Source organism: Ptychodera flava (genome assembly GCF_041260155.1).
Source record: "Ptychodera flava strain L36383 chromosome 23 unlocalized genomic scaffold, AS_Pfla_20210202 Scaffold_24__1_contigs__length_23054250_pilon, whole genome shotgun sequence".
In the NCBI taxonomy this organism is placed as follows: Eukaryota; Metazoa; Hemichordata; class Enteropneusta; family Ptychoderidae; genus Ptychodera; species Ptychodera flava.
Window position 1 is genome coordinate 3949809 of NW_027248278.1, and position 15986 is coordinate 3965794.

At 37.6% G+C, this 15986-nt stretch overlaps 1 protein-coding gene across 2 annotated transcripts in view; it reads left to right on the forward strand.

Moving 5' to 3' along the window:
* Positions 1 to 15986, forward strand: part of LOC139124738 (uncharacterized) — a 113759-nt gene that overhangs the window by 97034 nt on the left and 739 nt on the right. The window contains exons 2-5 of one of the 2 annotated variants that reach the window (XM_070690855.1): positions 10552 to 10720; positions 11183 to 11967; positions 12741 to 12900; positions 13938 to 14076. In XM_070690855.1, coding sequence (XP_070546956.1) covers positions 10552 to 10720; positions 11183 to 11967; positions 12741 to 12900; positions 13938 to 14076 — 1253 coding nt within the window. Of the gene's footprint in view, positions 1 to 10551; positions 10721 to 11182; positions 11968 to 12740; positions 13228 to 13937; positions 14077 to 15986 lie in introns of those variants that run through there. The other variant, XM_070690854.1, reaches the window with a different exon arrangement.

The following is a 15986-nucleotide window of genomic DNA, read 5'->3' on the forward strand; positions in this document are numbered from 1 at the left end:
TTAAATTTTGCAATTGTTAAGAAACAATGTTCGGTATAGAAATGTTGTTTTAAACAGTCATTACAAAAGCTAACTTTGGATTGTCCAAGAAGAATTATTAAATCAAATTATTCTGAAAAAATCGATCTGAAACATTTTCTATTACAGATGTGTCGCCTTGTCCTAGTTCGTCAAATACTATTGTTGAGCTTCTTAGTGAAATCATGCATATCTGCTACTTGCTTGTCATCCAGTATTATGAAACTGTATGCTTCCGTCTGTAACGTCACAAGATTATCATTTGTCGTCTATTTCCACAGCATTACACTATGATTACTTTGCACTTGGTGCAGAGCACGTGTGACGAAAACGTCGGAAAAAGTGTGAATAAAGCGGCAATTAAATGCGACAACCTTAGGCCACAAAATAAATAATGCTGTTCCAATAACATGGTTTTCAAAAATAGGGTAGGTAGGTAGGTCGGTAGGGTATTTTTACTTAAAGCTCAGAGAAAGATAGACAGAGTGGCAACACTTGCATGCCTTTTGTTCCATGGTCGTCTCGGTAGACTATTGGCTTTTCATATTAAAATGAGCTTCAAAGGTGTTAAACTTTTTGGAGGCTTTGTTTGTGGTTGATAATTACACGAGATTATGCGAAAAATACGACGAGATGGCATCGTACTGCCAGTCGCGTAGCAACCATAGTTACTTTGTGAGCTCTCAGGCCAGAAACACTGCTTCACGCCAATCAAAACATAACACGCCAGCAGTTTCATAAACATGTCCTTCCTTGACGCACGTGTAAAAGACGGTATGACTGACCGTAAACCATTGAGTAAAACCAGACATTATCGATAAAAGACTTTCAAATTTGGTTCAAACACACTCATTATATATTCATACAAATATGAGAGGAATTTTTAAAACGGTAAAACTCATTTTCCTGAAGCTCAAAACACTCCCGTTTTCGCCAGCACGTCAATTCTGCTCAGCACCACACGACAACAACAACACAAACTTTGCCGAACATACTTTCGCTTAACAATTGGCGAAAATCCGAAAATAACCGAAGGATTCATGGTCGGCACTCTTTCGGAAAAGAGAGGGGAGAGCAACCTGAGGCGAGGCGAACATGGATGGGTTACGTAACCGCTTCACGCCTTAAACAATACCCGTTGCCACTCGCATTTTTCAGGATTTTAGGGCGATCAAAAACACTGGCCACAATATTTCAAGAAAAACTTATCATACATATAAAAAAAATAAAACCATAAAAGACATCTTCGTTCAAGCAAAAATCAAATGCCAGGTAATGAATGCGTAATTTTTATGGTTTTTTTTTTTTTTTTTTTTTACTTCTGTGTTTACGTAGCATTAAAAGGTTTAGAATCGGTAGGTAAAAAGCAGGGTAGGTTGGGTTATCGAAACAGCATAATTTTTTCTCGGCCTTAGATACATTTTAGGATACATTTATTTGTCCAATATGTTGACACACCATTGCTCGGTGAAGTCTTTGTAAGATAAATAATCTGGATTCACAATGTCCCACTTCCTTATTGTTTAATGTTGATTAGTCTTTTGTTTATGCTTTCTGTTACTTTTAGACTTGTCACTAGAAATTTGCACCATCTTCAATCCGATGCCATTTATGGTGACCTTAATCCGGAACAAATGTGTCAATCAACGTCATGTCAATTACTGTCAGAAACAATGGCCTGGATGATATCCCCTCTCTCAGTAGTGGTCAAATCCATTATGACATGGGTATGTACCGGTACATCATGGCATTGGAGGGGGACAAGATGCTGGACCAAGTTCAAGTTGGTTCGTTCTCACTGAACGATGACGTAGTTCTGCGACGTGCCAATGCCATTGTCGCTGGTGGTGACCAAGCCTACCAAGTCCCTGATTGGCCAACTGCTGTGATCAACTACTCAGCCGAGAAATGCAAAACACACAGCCACCTTTGTGTTGTTTTAGAACATGTTGGTAATTACACAGACTACAATAGTAGCAATGACTTCTTACTTCTTACAATTTCAAAAGAAAACAAAAGACAGAAACGCCCCATAATCTTCTTAACACCATAGTTAATCCTGATCCCAGGCCTTTTCGAGCCAGGGTTTAAACACATCTATTCATTCATTCATACATTCATTCATTCAACATTAACGACTTTATATAAGAAGACAGTAAGAAAAGAGTGACGAATCCAACAAAAATGTTACAATTACTGAGAATAATAATTTATTTAGAATGTGCTATTTTTACTGTCCAGAAATTTTACAATTTGTATTAAGGGTAGTCAAACGTGTGTAAGAAAGAAACTTATGATAGATGGTCTAAATTTTTCCAGGCAGGAGTTAAGGTGGCTGGAAAGGCTATTTTTGCACCAATTCTTTTCTCAGAGTTAATGTCAAGTTTCAAGTGTTACAATCAAGATATTTAGTTCAAATTTTCAGGATAACTCCCTCAGTTAATATTTTCTCCACAGAATATAAAAATTGTATATTTGCAGCCATGATTTTGAAATATGACACCAGTAAATATTAAAATTTAAATTTTCATTTTTTTTACATATTTGAATTTGATAATAATTGGATAGTATTAATATTACCAAATTAGTTATAAATATGTTGACACTATTTATTGTAAGATTTGTATGGTAGGATTTGTAAATGAAATTTGTTTTTATGGTTTTACATGGGTTAATATATCAAAAATTTATTAAAAATTCTTTCACATTTCAAAATGTGATTTTTCAAAAAGTACTTCAAATACAGGAAAATTGTGCCGTACAAATCTTACTTCAAATACAGGAAAATTGTGCCGTACAAATCTTATCTGTAACCTTTTCAATAGGCTGTAAAAAATCCATGTCCATATCTCATTTCAAAATTGGATTAAATTGGTGTACAATTATGTAGGAAAACTGTTATTCTATCAAAATGTTGAAAGCAAGCCATATTTGCACCCCTCTTTTGAAGTCATAGAGCAGTTGTTTTGGTTAATCTCACTTTTGACACCTCTTTGACTCTCAAAGAATCTAAAAATGCATTTACAATAGCAGTCACTCACTCTGAATGCCAGCACCGCCTTGTCAAACTTTCCTGAAAAACAGCAAATAATGACTTTCCCTTTTCAAACGTTTTATTAAAAGCTAGGGGACCTCTACCATAGTTAATACACTAAGGACTCCCCAACTTCTTCTGATTTGGTCAGTTTTTCAGAAGTTTCAACAGGCTGTAACTCTGCAATGCCTTTGTGCCCAAATGTCTAGTTTTTTTATTCCACAGAGCATGTTGACTACTTTTATATTTTAATAGTTTTGTTGAAATGTATAACTGATGCTCTAGCCTTTCCAACCACCTTAACACATATATCTTACTTTTTATTCTATTTTATGACAAAGGCTTATCGAATTTCCTAATTTTAAAAATGGAAACATTGATTTTAGGTCCTTTATTGCGGCATCTGAAAATACCAGGTTCCAAGACGACGACACGAACAATCTCATCTGCCTTTCATTTGATGAAGTTAGCGATGGTGGCGCTGGTGTTGTCCTCTGCCCAACTGATCAGGAACTACCAGCTCACTATTCTTTTGTCGAGTGGTGGGCTATCCTGGTTGTCATATTTTGCACCATGGTAGCTGCTTGTTCAATCTTTGTTTGTCTGTTGTTTGTCGTCTACATCAACGTGTTCAGGAAGAAAAACAAGTCTTACATTGAGCATCTGTCGCCAAATAACATGATTTAAATCGTAGATGTAAACAAAAGGTAGAAACCTTACATCCGAAAGCTTTGACAACGTGGAAGATACCGAAAATATATTTTTCACGATAATTGACTTTTTGCAGTAACTTAGTACTAGTAATTTTTATATAAAATTATATATTTATTGAAAATATATGTTTTTTGGTATTTTTGTATTTTATTTTCCGACACTCTCCTTTTGGGGGCCGTTAATATATCTTTAAAGAATATGAAAAACTAGGATAATTTAAGGAAAACGTGCTTGTGTAGTATATTATTTTAATTATAACTATTTGCATAATGTGCAATAAAAATGTATTTGAAGAATTACTTATCTTATAAAGGATATCAAATAAACTACATTTGAACGTGACGAATACATACTACTTTATTTTTTCCCTGACATTTTAAAATTTTTAACATATTATGTTTCGTATGTCTGACATGTTCTAGTAGACAGCTTGTTTGTTTATTAACTAAAAATGGTGACATGGGTTGTTAAGATTGTCAATAGTTTAAAGAGCGTAACTGCAGGAGATATATATTAAGATAGTACGTGCCTTGATATTGTAAGACAAACTTCGCCTCAAACTTTCCGAAATTTGTCCATTTGTCCCGCGGAGCATTCTACGTGAAATTGAATATATTTTCTGCAATGTTCAGGACTTTTACAATAACAATTACTCAAATGAGTTTATTGGTTTCAGATAACACAAAAATGAATTACTGCAACACATTGGCGAGAGGTCCTTCTCGTACATTGGCCCTACATCATTGCAATAACATTCATTTGACCTTCGTCACTCCAAGTCTGTCCTTTCCTTCTGCCCTTCCTTCAAGATTTAATTTCTTTAAACATTAGCTTTACAGGCTTTAGTGTTATACATTCGCCCAGTCTCCAGTCCCTGTGTTTCAACATTTCCTCTTACAGAGTGCACTTTGTCATTTTTTTGCGCCCCGAGCTCTGTTCGCAGAGATTAGGCGCATTTCAAGTGAACTTTACAGTTATTATTACATATCAAACAAATGGTAAAAATCGCCAATATAGGGCGAATTGTATGCAAATTATTATGTCGAGAAATGCTGGCAGATTTTCGGACAAGCAAATTGTACGCAATACATGGTCTGTAGGTTTTTACTGACTGATAATTACATTTTGCAGGGAAGTTTCACTGGCATGACATTATGCAGACAAATTCATAACTCGATCAGGGTCTTCTTAACCCATTTAGCAATTAAAGAAAAGTAATACCTTAAAGGTATACTGTCACCTGTTCCAATTTTGCCACAGTTACCATGGAAAGAGCAAATTTAACCAATCACAGATTTTAAAGAGGAAAGTCCAGCGCCGTGGGCGCACAATAGGCAACGTCGTAGTGACGTCGGTTGATGGCAAACACTGGGCGGGATGGTTAAACACTTGCTTAGTCGTTGGCTTATCAGAGAAACATAAACTATCTTTTACACCAGGAACTACCGATTATCACCTCTGCCTGAATATTACGGAAGTGTGTAGGGTTCACACAATTCGAGACTACATTATAACTAGGGTGGAGTAGGCCTACTGGTCGAGGGGCTGTGGTCTGGTCGACAGCCTGAGACCTTCCTTGACTGTGATTTCTTCGCTACTAAGGTGACTGTATGCCGTACGTTGTGAGTTCGAATCCAATCAAAATTTACTGAATTCAAATCACAGTCGTTTTGCGGTTCGATAGACAGCGATGCGATGACCGCTGTGGTATGCAATAGAAATACATGTATAGGAAGTTATGAAACAGAATGGCCGCTCATGTATCGCCGAGTTCGGAGACGAATTTCCATCATACAATTTACTCAATAAACAGCAACGGTGTATGGCTTTCAATACATCTCTGAATTTCTGCTAACCTTTTTGCGTCTATGTAGATGTGTGCATATTCCGTTGCGATTTCAAACGGGACCCGGTTTTCAACCCCCTGGTTTCAACCCCGGCTTTCATCAACACGGAACGGATACTTTCTCACAACAGCAGCGGGTGATTTGAATGTGAAGGCGCTGTGATTGAAGCCAGTAGTTGAAATGGACAGAGTATTACGAGTTTCGGAAGGAAGATAGAAAACGAAGGTCTTGACTTAGTTCAGGAGAGAATTTCCTCGGGCACTGTATTGAGTTTAAATCTAGCCCTGAACATCTCGTGTTCGGTACAAGCGCGCAAACTAGACATATAAAAAATAAGGGGAAAGTCTAGCAAATAGATGATAGTCTCTAAGGACGGTAGTAGATTGTGATCGTAAGTAATCGTAAGTTAGAACCTTCTACTGTTTGTAGCTTTATGGCTTTTTTGGTTGGCAGTGATGTAGATAATAGCCGGTCACTGGTACTTCGCACGGCCGGGTTACACGCAGCTTGCAACGGGAAAAAATTTCTTCACCCTTTCCTCTGATTTGTTCGAAAAAAAAACTTGTGAATTTGAAAAACAAATCTTCACCCATTCGTAAGCTTATTTTCCGTGTAATTTTGGCATTTCGAACAAATCAGAGGAAAGGGTGAAGAAATTTTGAGTAAAACTGATTTTAAAAACGTTACGACCCCCACTTTAGAGTTTGGTATGCATGACCCGAAGTATAGTGAGCGCAGATTGCATATCCGGTTACCTCGGATAGGTAACCTCGGAAAACATCGACGACCGTTCGTAATATGCAAATGACATGTGACTGAGACGTTGTGGAAAAGTTGCCGTAGTTCCATAGATGAGCCTGCATATGTGCATACTATACATACGCTGCTTGCTGTTCCGATATGTAAGCCAGAATCTTCAACAAAAGGAAACTACTAGTAATCTGTGACAATGGTCAGCCAAATATTTTGAAATACATTGGTAAAGAAAGTAAATGACGCTGATGAGTCCCCCAGGACAGCTGTGCAGGGCCGTGGTCGTCGTCGATGAGTACTCGAGTATGGATGATCATGGATGATCGATCTACAACGCAATAGTGGCAACGATGTAATCGACACTGAAATTTCAATTCCACTCAGCCCAACTGAATTGAATCAACTGATATAAACATGACCAAACTTGTCACAATGCTAAAGGTACTTCCTCAAATGTGAGCCAAAAGATTCAGTTTCGATGCCTGAAGGAAAAAATGAAATTGTGATTGCCTTCAAAACGACGTGTGAAGACTCTCAATGTTCATAACTTTATACAGGAACACATACAAAACGTTTTTTTTCAAGACCACCAATCACTCCAAAAAGAAAATGCCGTTTCTTGCGTGTTCATTACATGTGTCGTATCGTTTACGTTGTATGTGGTTGTGTATGCGTGTGTTTAGGTACGTACATAACGGTGATTTTAGTGATAAGTCAGTACGCTTTGTTTGTTGTGCTCGGCATGGATCAAGATCGCCTAGGCCGCAATTTGAATTTGAGTAATCATGATTGGCAGCATACATTAACATTTAGAACAGAGGTCAAATGGACATTCTGGACCCACACTTTGTGAAAATATGCGTTCTCTGTATTAAAGTTCCATTAGCTGTATCTTCTTGCGATTTTTCCGTTAGTTTTGATTGAAATGATCACTGGTTCATGTTGAATAGCATGTCGAATAACAGAGAATCGCATATTATTCGGAAACATTACGTGCCCGACAACTAAATAACATGTGATTTTACAACGAAAATTTCAATTTTTGTCCGGACAGAAATACAAACTCTGTTGACACGCGGATTGCAACGTAGGCATTCTTCTGCACCTGCGCGAGCCATTTACAGCAATTTCAAAATAAATATTCATTACTTATGCCCGGTACTTACGTCGTAGTCCATTGTCCGAGCACGTTACGTAGCCAGATGTCTGGCAATCCACGACGCAATGTTGTTTTGATCCCGCAATAAACGTGAACTTGTACATCTGGCGTGATCGCGGCGTCACCATATCTGCGTTCTCCCCAGCACGCTGAGCATGCCAGACGTCAACAAACGAGCTCGGAAGGGCAACACGTTTGAACAAAAATTAGCAGTTTTATGTGGCTATAACATCACTAATCATGTTTGTTTCTTCGTAAAACAACATTTTGCAACAAATATGAGCCTCCAACATGAAACTTTCCGAGGTGAAAATGGTCAAAAGTTACAAATAATGGCCCTTTAAATAACAGTGTTTTTCAACGTTTTTTCGACATAAAGGCAGTCGCTATACATTCACAGGTGTCATGTATGAGATTGGACGGAAATTAACGCCGTTCACCCGTCGAATTTCTGGAAATCTCGGAGCAAATCGAGCGCGTCTTACCCGTAGCGTGGCTTTTTCACATCTGCATAGTCTTACCATAATCCCCCTTTTGTAGGGGACTTTCCTCTTTAAGCGGGTGGCCGTCTTTTAAAGACAGCGCCCTCACATGGGCATTTTGAAAGCAAAGGAACGCCCATTTGACCATGTATTGGCATATTTAGATTACAGGTTACTGTATACCTTTAAGCAGTCCAAAAATGATGGAGCTGCTATTACTCTAAAACTTTTGAATTGAATTGTTTGTAGTCACTACATGTATTTAGTAAATGTTCTATGGATCAAAACAGACAAAGAAGTGCTCCAAATAGGCTACGATAATATAACGTTCAATAAAACCCACCCACTTAAAAATTGTAAAAAAAAAACATTCTACGCGGTAGCTTTTTAACGAAAATGATTTGTACATAATTAACATGTGTTTTTCTCGATACCCATGTGCAATAAAGCACAGTAACGATTCTTTTGAATGTCTTTAGAAGAAATTACGTCGTGCTTGCTGTTTATTCCTTGTATTGATGCTAATGTGTGGACCATTCGATCGATATAAAACACTTTTTGAACGTTTTTTTTCAGAGTGATTTCTCATAAGACCAGGACGTCAGTCGATGGCGATGTGCATTCTCATAGTCTAGTGCTATATTCGTGGAAACGCCGTCTATAGATATGCCAAATGTCCTGCCTTTACACCAAATCTTATCACAATTTCTCAATTACGGAAAACAAAATTCAACTGCTCCTAAAAATCAACGTTAAGCTCAGCAACATATATGAAATATGTGTGCGATCTCCTTGACAAAGGAAAAATGAAATTCGACTGCTATTAAAAAAACACCTAGACGATAGATACAGCCAGCGCATATCAGTGTATGAAAATTTCTCTAAAACGCTGACTTGCTGAACTTAACGATGTGATTTTCAATTATGGGCGTATACATAGCATATCCATGTCGTACTCATAGGTCAAAAATACGTTTTGGGTACGCTAGATTTTTATCTCGACGCATTTCGACTTATGAGTAACTTACAGGTAACGTATGTGAACGTGTGTCAACGAGCGCAGATACCTTCTACTTATCGCCCGCATGTGTGGGACGTATGAGCCATACGCTGGCATACGTTGAAAAGTGTAAAGTTTTCGACGACCTCGCAGTACTACGATGTATACTAGCGTGCTTCAGCGTGCTTCAGCGTCTCTTAACCTATACAAACTCACCCACAACGTATTCGACGTTCGCCCAGCGTATTCGCTAAATTTTTCATATGGCATATGTAGGCTAAATCGTTACGGCCCTGTCACAGCTTGACGATTTAGCCAACGTATGCCGACGTATCAAAATTTCTCTAAAACGCTGGCTTAAAGTCAGCAACGTATATGAAATACGTTCGCGATCTCCTTGACAACAGGATATTTAACTATCGTAATATGTAACATATGTAGAATATTAAATAATGAAAAATATATTGAGATAAAAACGTTTCAATTGAGACCTTTTGTCTAATAAGCAAATGAAAATCTTTTATTATGAATATGAAAACACGTATGGCAGTCAATATACCGTTATCCTTCCAACCGAAATTGTACCTAAATAAACAAAGCAGTAATTTTGCACTCAAAAGTGCATAAAACCGCCACAGCATATAAGTAATTGTGATTTTACCACAGAGTGCTACTGACCAATAGCTGAAGTACAAGCTTATCATAAATGTATATGACAGCAGTGTGTGTGTGTCAAAAACGTTGACGCGTCGTTGCATCAGGAATCTTTCCAAGTTCTCAGTTCAAGAAATTACCTCTTCCATTAAGCTGGAAACGTTTGGCTAATGCGTTAAGTAGGCAGGTCTGAGAACCATCTGACTTAGTTATGGTTTATAACAGAATTCTTATAACTCCTCGATGTAACATGCGCCTCGAGGATAGATCTACCGCTTGTTGGGGTCATTTTAAAGTTCCTGGAGTAAGAAAAGTTTAAACCGTCTTAATTAAATTAAAATCCACATTCTTTTTTGCCATAGCGTTAACAAAGGGACCATAGTCATTTGTTTCTTTTTTATAAACAAATTACAAGGCGACCCGAGGTTGTTAAACTTGGCTATGTTAAGAGAATGGTCGAAAGTTTTTGAATCCTTTCGATTCATCTGTCTGATGATTGCAGGATGCATGAAACTTAAGTAACAGACATCATTACTTTGTACTTGAAGTAATTTGTGATATATATAATATATATATATATATATCACAAATATAGTAATTTGTGATATATATATATATATATATATATATATATATATATATATATATATATATATATATATATATGAACTCTAAAGGCAAGGGTGTACTGTTAAATGATTTGGCATAAGTAAAATATTGTAATCGTGTGTAAATTAAGCGAATTTACCCATGGAGAAAATTATTCAAAAATATGTTCTGAATGTTTTGCCCGTTACATTCATATCATATCATGTGTAATTTATATAAAAATAATGAAATGGTTGAAAAACATACAATCTGTTTCCGATATTTTTTTCCGATTCTTTTAGAGGAGGCCATTCGCAACAGTACAGTCGAATGTGCAAGGGACAAGTCATGTGGTTAAGAGGTTACCAGTACGTGCTTATATTGTGCACAATATCTGTAATAATTTTCTTACTCGCCTTTGATAAAAGGTTGGCTCTGAAGAATTTGCTGAATGGTCCTGCTGCAAAAGAGGTAGGTATACTGAAAATACGTTTTCACCCACAGAGGATAAAATTTAAAGGTAAATGTAAATTTTGCATTGTATTGAATACATTTGGTCTATTGGCAAAAACAGTACAGTTTCCTGAAGATATGCCATACTTTGTCTTTAAGTGTTCGAACCGTACATTTTGATAAAAATGTTATGGAAAGGTTAAGTTGACAACGTCGTGAAATACATTGAAGTACAATACAATACAATACAATGCAATACAATACATGTACTTGGCAGTTCTTTTTCGAAAATTTTCATAGTACTGTAGCATTTTAATTGGTGCCGCCCAAGAAATTTCTCCAGTATAAAAGCAAGTGTGAGTATAATTCCGACAGGTTAGAACCTTATCAACTATACAGTTGTACTTGTTTATCATCTTGCGTTAATTGTATAAGAGGCATGTGGTCAAAGCTGGACTGAAATCGTTTTTCTCTTTAAAGACCAAACACATTCGTATCGGTGTCAAGAAGACTGAAGACGCAGTCGCAGAAAGTCCGATAGGAGACTCATCAAAGCTCAATAAATCGGGAGTTTATCCTACCGAGCAAGATCTACCTAACAAACATGGCGCCTACTCCACAACTATACATAATTCTGAAACCCAATATTTGCTACCTACTAAAACAAAAACTTCCGGAGGAGCAAACTCGCAATATAACAGACTTAAGTCAGCCATCATATTATCAATGCTGACAAACCGCACTTTGGTCTTGAACCCATTCTTTCTCCATGGAGGTCAAGTTCGAGGATACACAGCTGAGCACCTTAGGTCATTTCAGGACACATTCGACGTTGAAATACTGTCGGAATTGGTGCCCGTAGCGAGTATTGAAGAATATAAACAAACTTGTAACCAGTCCAGCATACAGGTAATAGGATGGGATATTGACAAAACCCATTACGAGAAGGCTAATCAAGCAATTTATGGAGATATTTTAAATATGAACCTACCACCTTATGATGAAGCATTTATCTTTGACGCTGGCATTGAAATAGGCAAAATTAGATCAAAACTAAATGATGAGCCGTGTGTTGCATACAGCTTGGATGGATTTTTTGGCGCCAAGCTAGGAAAAGTGGAAAAAGGAGAAATTGAAAAGGTCGTCAGCAAATATCTGGTACGGTCACAGACGATAAGGCACGTTGTGGATAGCATTTCAGAGGAGGTGTGTGATGGGGACAGATATCTTGCCTTCCACTGGAGAAATAAGTCTGCAGAAATGCCGTAAGTATGGGGAGAATGTGTCTTACGTACGAACCGATTGCCAACGTACGATATTTTGTGAAAACACATGTATGTGTGTATGTATGTATGTATGTATGTATGTATGTATGTATGTATGTATGTATGTATGTATGTATGTATGTATGTATGTATGTATGTATGTATGCATGCATGCATGCATGCATGTATGCATGTATGTATGTATGTATGTATGCATGCATGCATGCATGCATGCATGTATGCATGCATGCATGTATGCATGCATGCATGCATGTATCTATGTATCTATGTATCTATGTATCCATGTATCTATCTATCTATCTACCAATCTATCTACCTATCTATCTATCTATATATCTATCTATCTACCTATCTATCTGCGTATTATCTCAGTAAGGGATTGGTGGATGTGGCAGAGACTGCACAGAGGAAGTAGCATATCTGACGCTTTGATTGAAAATCTAATAAAATGATAAACAACATCAAAATGACCGGTAGGCCTATCCCTGTGTTCACTCTATGGAGAAAAATAAAATTTTCGAATTTCGAAGAACTAAGCCGGTGATAAAATTTTCTTACACCAAGAGCTTTAAAATCATCCGTTTTTAAAGTCTATGTTAAAATGAGCCCCAACAAGTGGTATATCAGCAAGGAATTGTAAAACTTTGAGAGTCCAAATTTGTGTCGCCGAGACGCGCTCGATCGACCTTAAGAAAATCAATGTCCCCAAAACTTTCAAACAGTGCATTGATTCCCATTAATTGATGTTGCAGGTGCTTTTTTCATGGTGGAAAAGGTGAGAAGGCCGATCTATGTACATCATCAATTCGGGAAATCCGAGAGGCAGCGTACATTGCAGTTGACGCTATAGTCGACTTAATGGCAAGAGAACGCATTAATTGCATCTATGTGGCATGCCCGCTGTGGTCTATGGTAAGTAAAGGATTTGCTACTGTAGTAAAAAAGGGTCGGCTATCCATATTTATTTACATTCATGTGATTGTAATGTATTCGAGTACTTTATTCTGTGTCCGATATTCATGTTGGTCCCATCCCATGGTAGATATATTTCATTCAATCCAAGATATTTCTTCAAAGTGTCGAATCAAATCAGATATTGCCAAAATACAAGTTACCTCCTATCATAAACAAGGGATTGTCACAAATATTAAACCACTGCTAACTCTCGTTTTATTGTCTTATTTAACAAAACGCGACTGCGGATTTTGATTTTTAAGACTATATCATATAGCTCCGATACAGTCGCCGAAGACTTTCAAAAGGCCGTGTTGAATCGAACTGATGATTTTACCAATACCTTTTTCAAGGAAGATGACATAACGATAAAATAATTACTTGAGGTATATAATATAATTATATGATAGCCTAAATAAAGGACTATGAGCCCTAAGGATGGGCCCATTTACTCCGGCCCTCTGGAAGTATACGGGAAATGCTATTTTGTCTCCAGACTACCCAATCCCTTGTTTGGGCTATAATGTTTTTACATGCCTCCATTACCTAATCAATGCTCTGAATCTTGGAGTTCTTTTGCAAATGACAAACATATGCTATATTTTCATGTCCGTTAAACCAAAAATGATTTTCATTATCGAACGGCGCATTTATACTTTTCAGTCACTGTTATGTGGTTTCTTGATCTGTATGCATTATTTGTAAAAACCCGATTTCCTGTGTAAAACATATATAAATCCAAAATTTGTCAAGTCGAAAATAGTTCTGGGCAAATTTCGGTCAATGATAACTATTCCCCCATGACGTCATCAACAAGTTACCATTGAATTCTCTAGGCGAGCGACGTTCGATATAGGAGGCATGTAATATACTATAAATAAGTGTTGTGGGAAACAAATCTGGTTTTAGTATTATCAATGGTGGTCATGGAATAATATACCATTAACAACAATCTATGTACAAACATGTATGAGATATTTTTATTTTGATTACAGAAAATTATAGATATATTTGCAGAAAGGATGCCGCGACAAAACATCTTCAACTCACTGCGTTTACCGGACACCGGAAAATTTAAAAGATATCTGCAAGATTATTACTTTATGTCACTTATTGAACAGGAAATCGCTTACAGTACGTTGAAATTGAGTAATTTTAAAAGTTTAATGTTTTTTTTATTATGTCATGCGTTACAATTTCATGCATATGCTGTTGTCTTCATGTTCATTTGATAGTTTCAGTTTGGCATTGTACTATATTTCATCTATATACTGTGATATGTCTCATACAGTATGGTACCGTGCAGTAGTGTAGACTGGTATGGTGTGGTGTGTGGGACACTATGGTGTAGTGTGGTATAGAGTAGTGTAGTGTAGTGTACTGTAGTGTACTGTACTGTTCTGTGTTGTACTGTACTGTACTGTACTCCCTTTAAAAGGACGCCAAGTTACGGCGGCGTTCATTGTGTAAGTGGACACCAAACAGGCAACACGCAGGCACACGCTCAAGAAAATGCAACTTTTTAGTTTTCCCCAGCCGCAAAAACACAGACAGACTGACAAGCGGTAAGCGCGAAGTTGCTGCCGATCGAACTCTGTGGTTATATTCAAAGTCTAACGCGACTGGAAGACAATTTTTTAGGAAATTCAAGCGTTTGTGGTGGGGAATCAATGACAGTGGCGATTTGAACCGACCGTCAATCAAAAGCTTGCATAAACTCTGTTTGCAGGATCAGCAAAATGTGACAAAAGGTTCAGATCAGTTTGTGTAATAAATGTTATACGAAACAAACATCGTACTGGCCAAGCGTTTGACTGGAAGGAGAACTCCACTAACGCGAGAACCTGGGATTGAAAAGTGCGGCTTTAAGTGTGGACTGGTAAGGTGTGGTGTGTCGGATGCTATGGTACAGAGTGGTGTAGTGTAGTATAACGTAGGATAGTGTAGTGTAGTGTAGTGTAGTGTAGTGTAGTGTAGTGTAGTGTAGTGTAGTGTAGTGTAGACTGTTGTGTGTGGTGTAGTGCAGTGTGATACAGTGCAGTGTGATACTATGCTTGGACCATGCTTGCTTTGTACGCTTATCCACTCTGGACACCTTGTACGACCACTTTCTATAAATGGTCAATGACTGTCCAACATATATAATGTTGTAAACAATGAATGTCTTCCGGGCCTGGTAATGTGTTACCATGAATGGACATGCTTTGTACTTGATTTGTTGTGATGTCATACTATCATATACCCATGCGCTTATCTCTTCATTCTGTTGACGCTTACTTTAGAATATCAACCATGATATTTTTCGGTGAAAGTCAGATATTATAGTTATCATTCATGAGCTTTGTAGTGTTCCCGAACAATGTTTACAACTTGCAACTCAACAAAGTATAAGCCGTGCCACACAAAGCGGCTTAAACATTTGCTCAAACTTTCCTAAATGAAAATTTCAAGCATTCTCTTACCAAATCAACAATAAAAATCGGGGGTCACCGTGCCAAGTTTGGAACTGGAGAAATAAACTGCCCAAAATTTTGCGACATTTGATATTTTAAATGGCTGTCATCGCTCTATTAACTGCATGGAGAAAAATCAAATTTCGGATTTTCGAAAAACAAAGCCGCTAAAAGTTTTTCTCTCTCCAAGATCTTCAAAATGAGCCCCCACAAGTGATAGATCAGAAAAGAACTGTAGAAATTTCAGAGTCCGAAGATCTGTCCCCATGGCGCATTCTACCTTAAAGTACCCCTCATATTTTGTCCAAGCCCAGGCGAACATTGTACGTTTCGCACACTGCCTCACACATGTAGGGAGCGCTTGGTGTAATAGCGTGACGTCGCACGCCTGATAACTGTTGACATGGCGACTCTCGTTGTTGTCAAATAAAAATGGCCGCCTCTCTCCGCTCTGTTCGTGGATCTGGTTTGATCGAAACTTGGAGAAATTTGAAACAGGGTAGGCTATCAGAAGGATAACGATTTGACACTATATTGGACCATAAATGTTCTTCCCTTAAGCCTACTAGTGTTGTTAGTTCCCGCTATCGC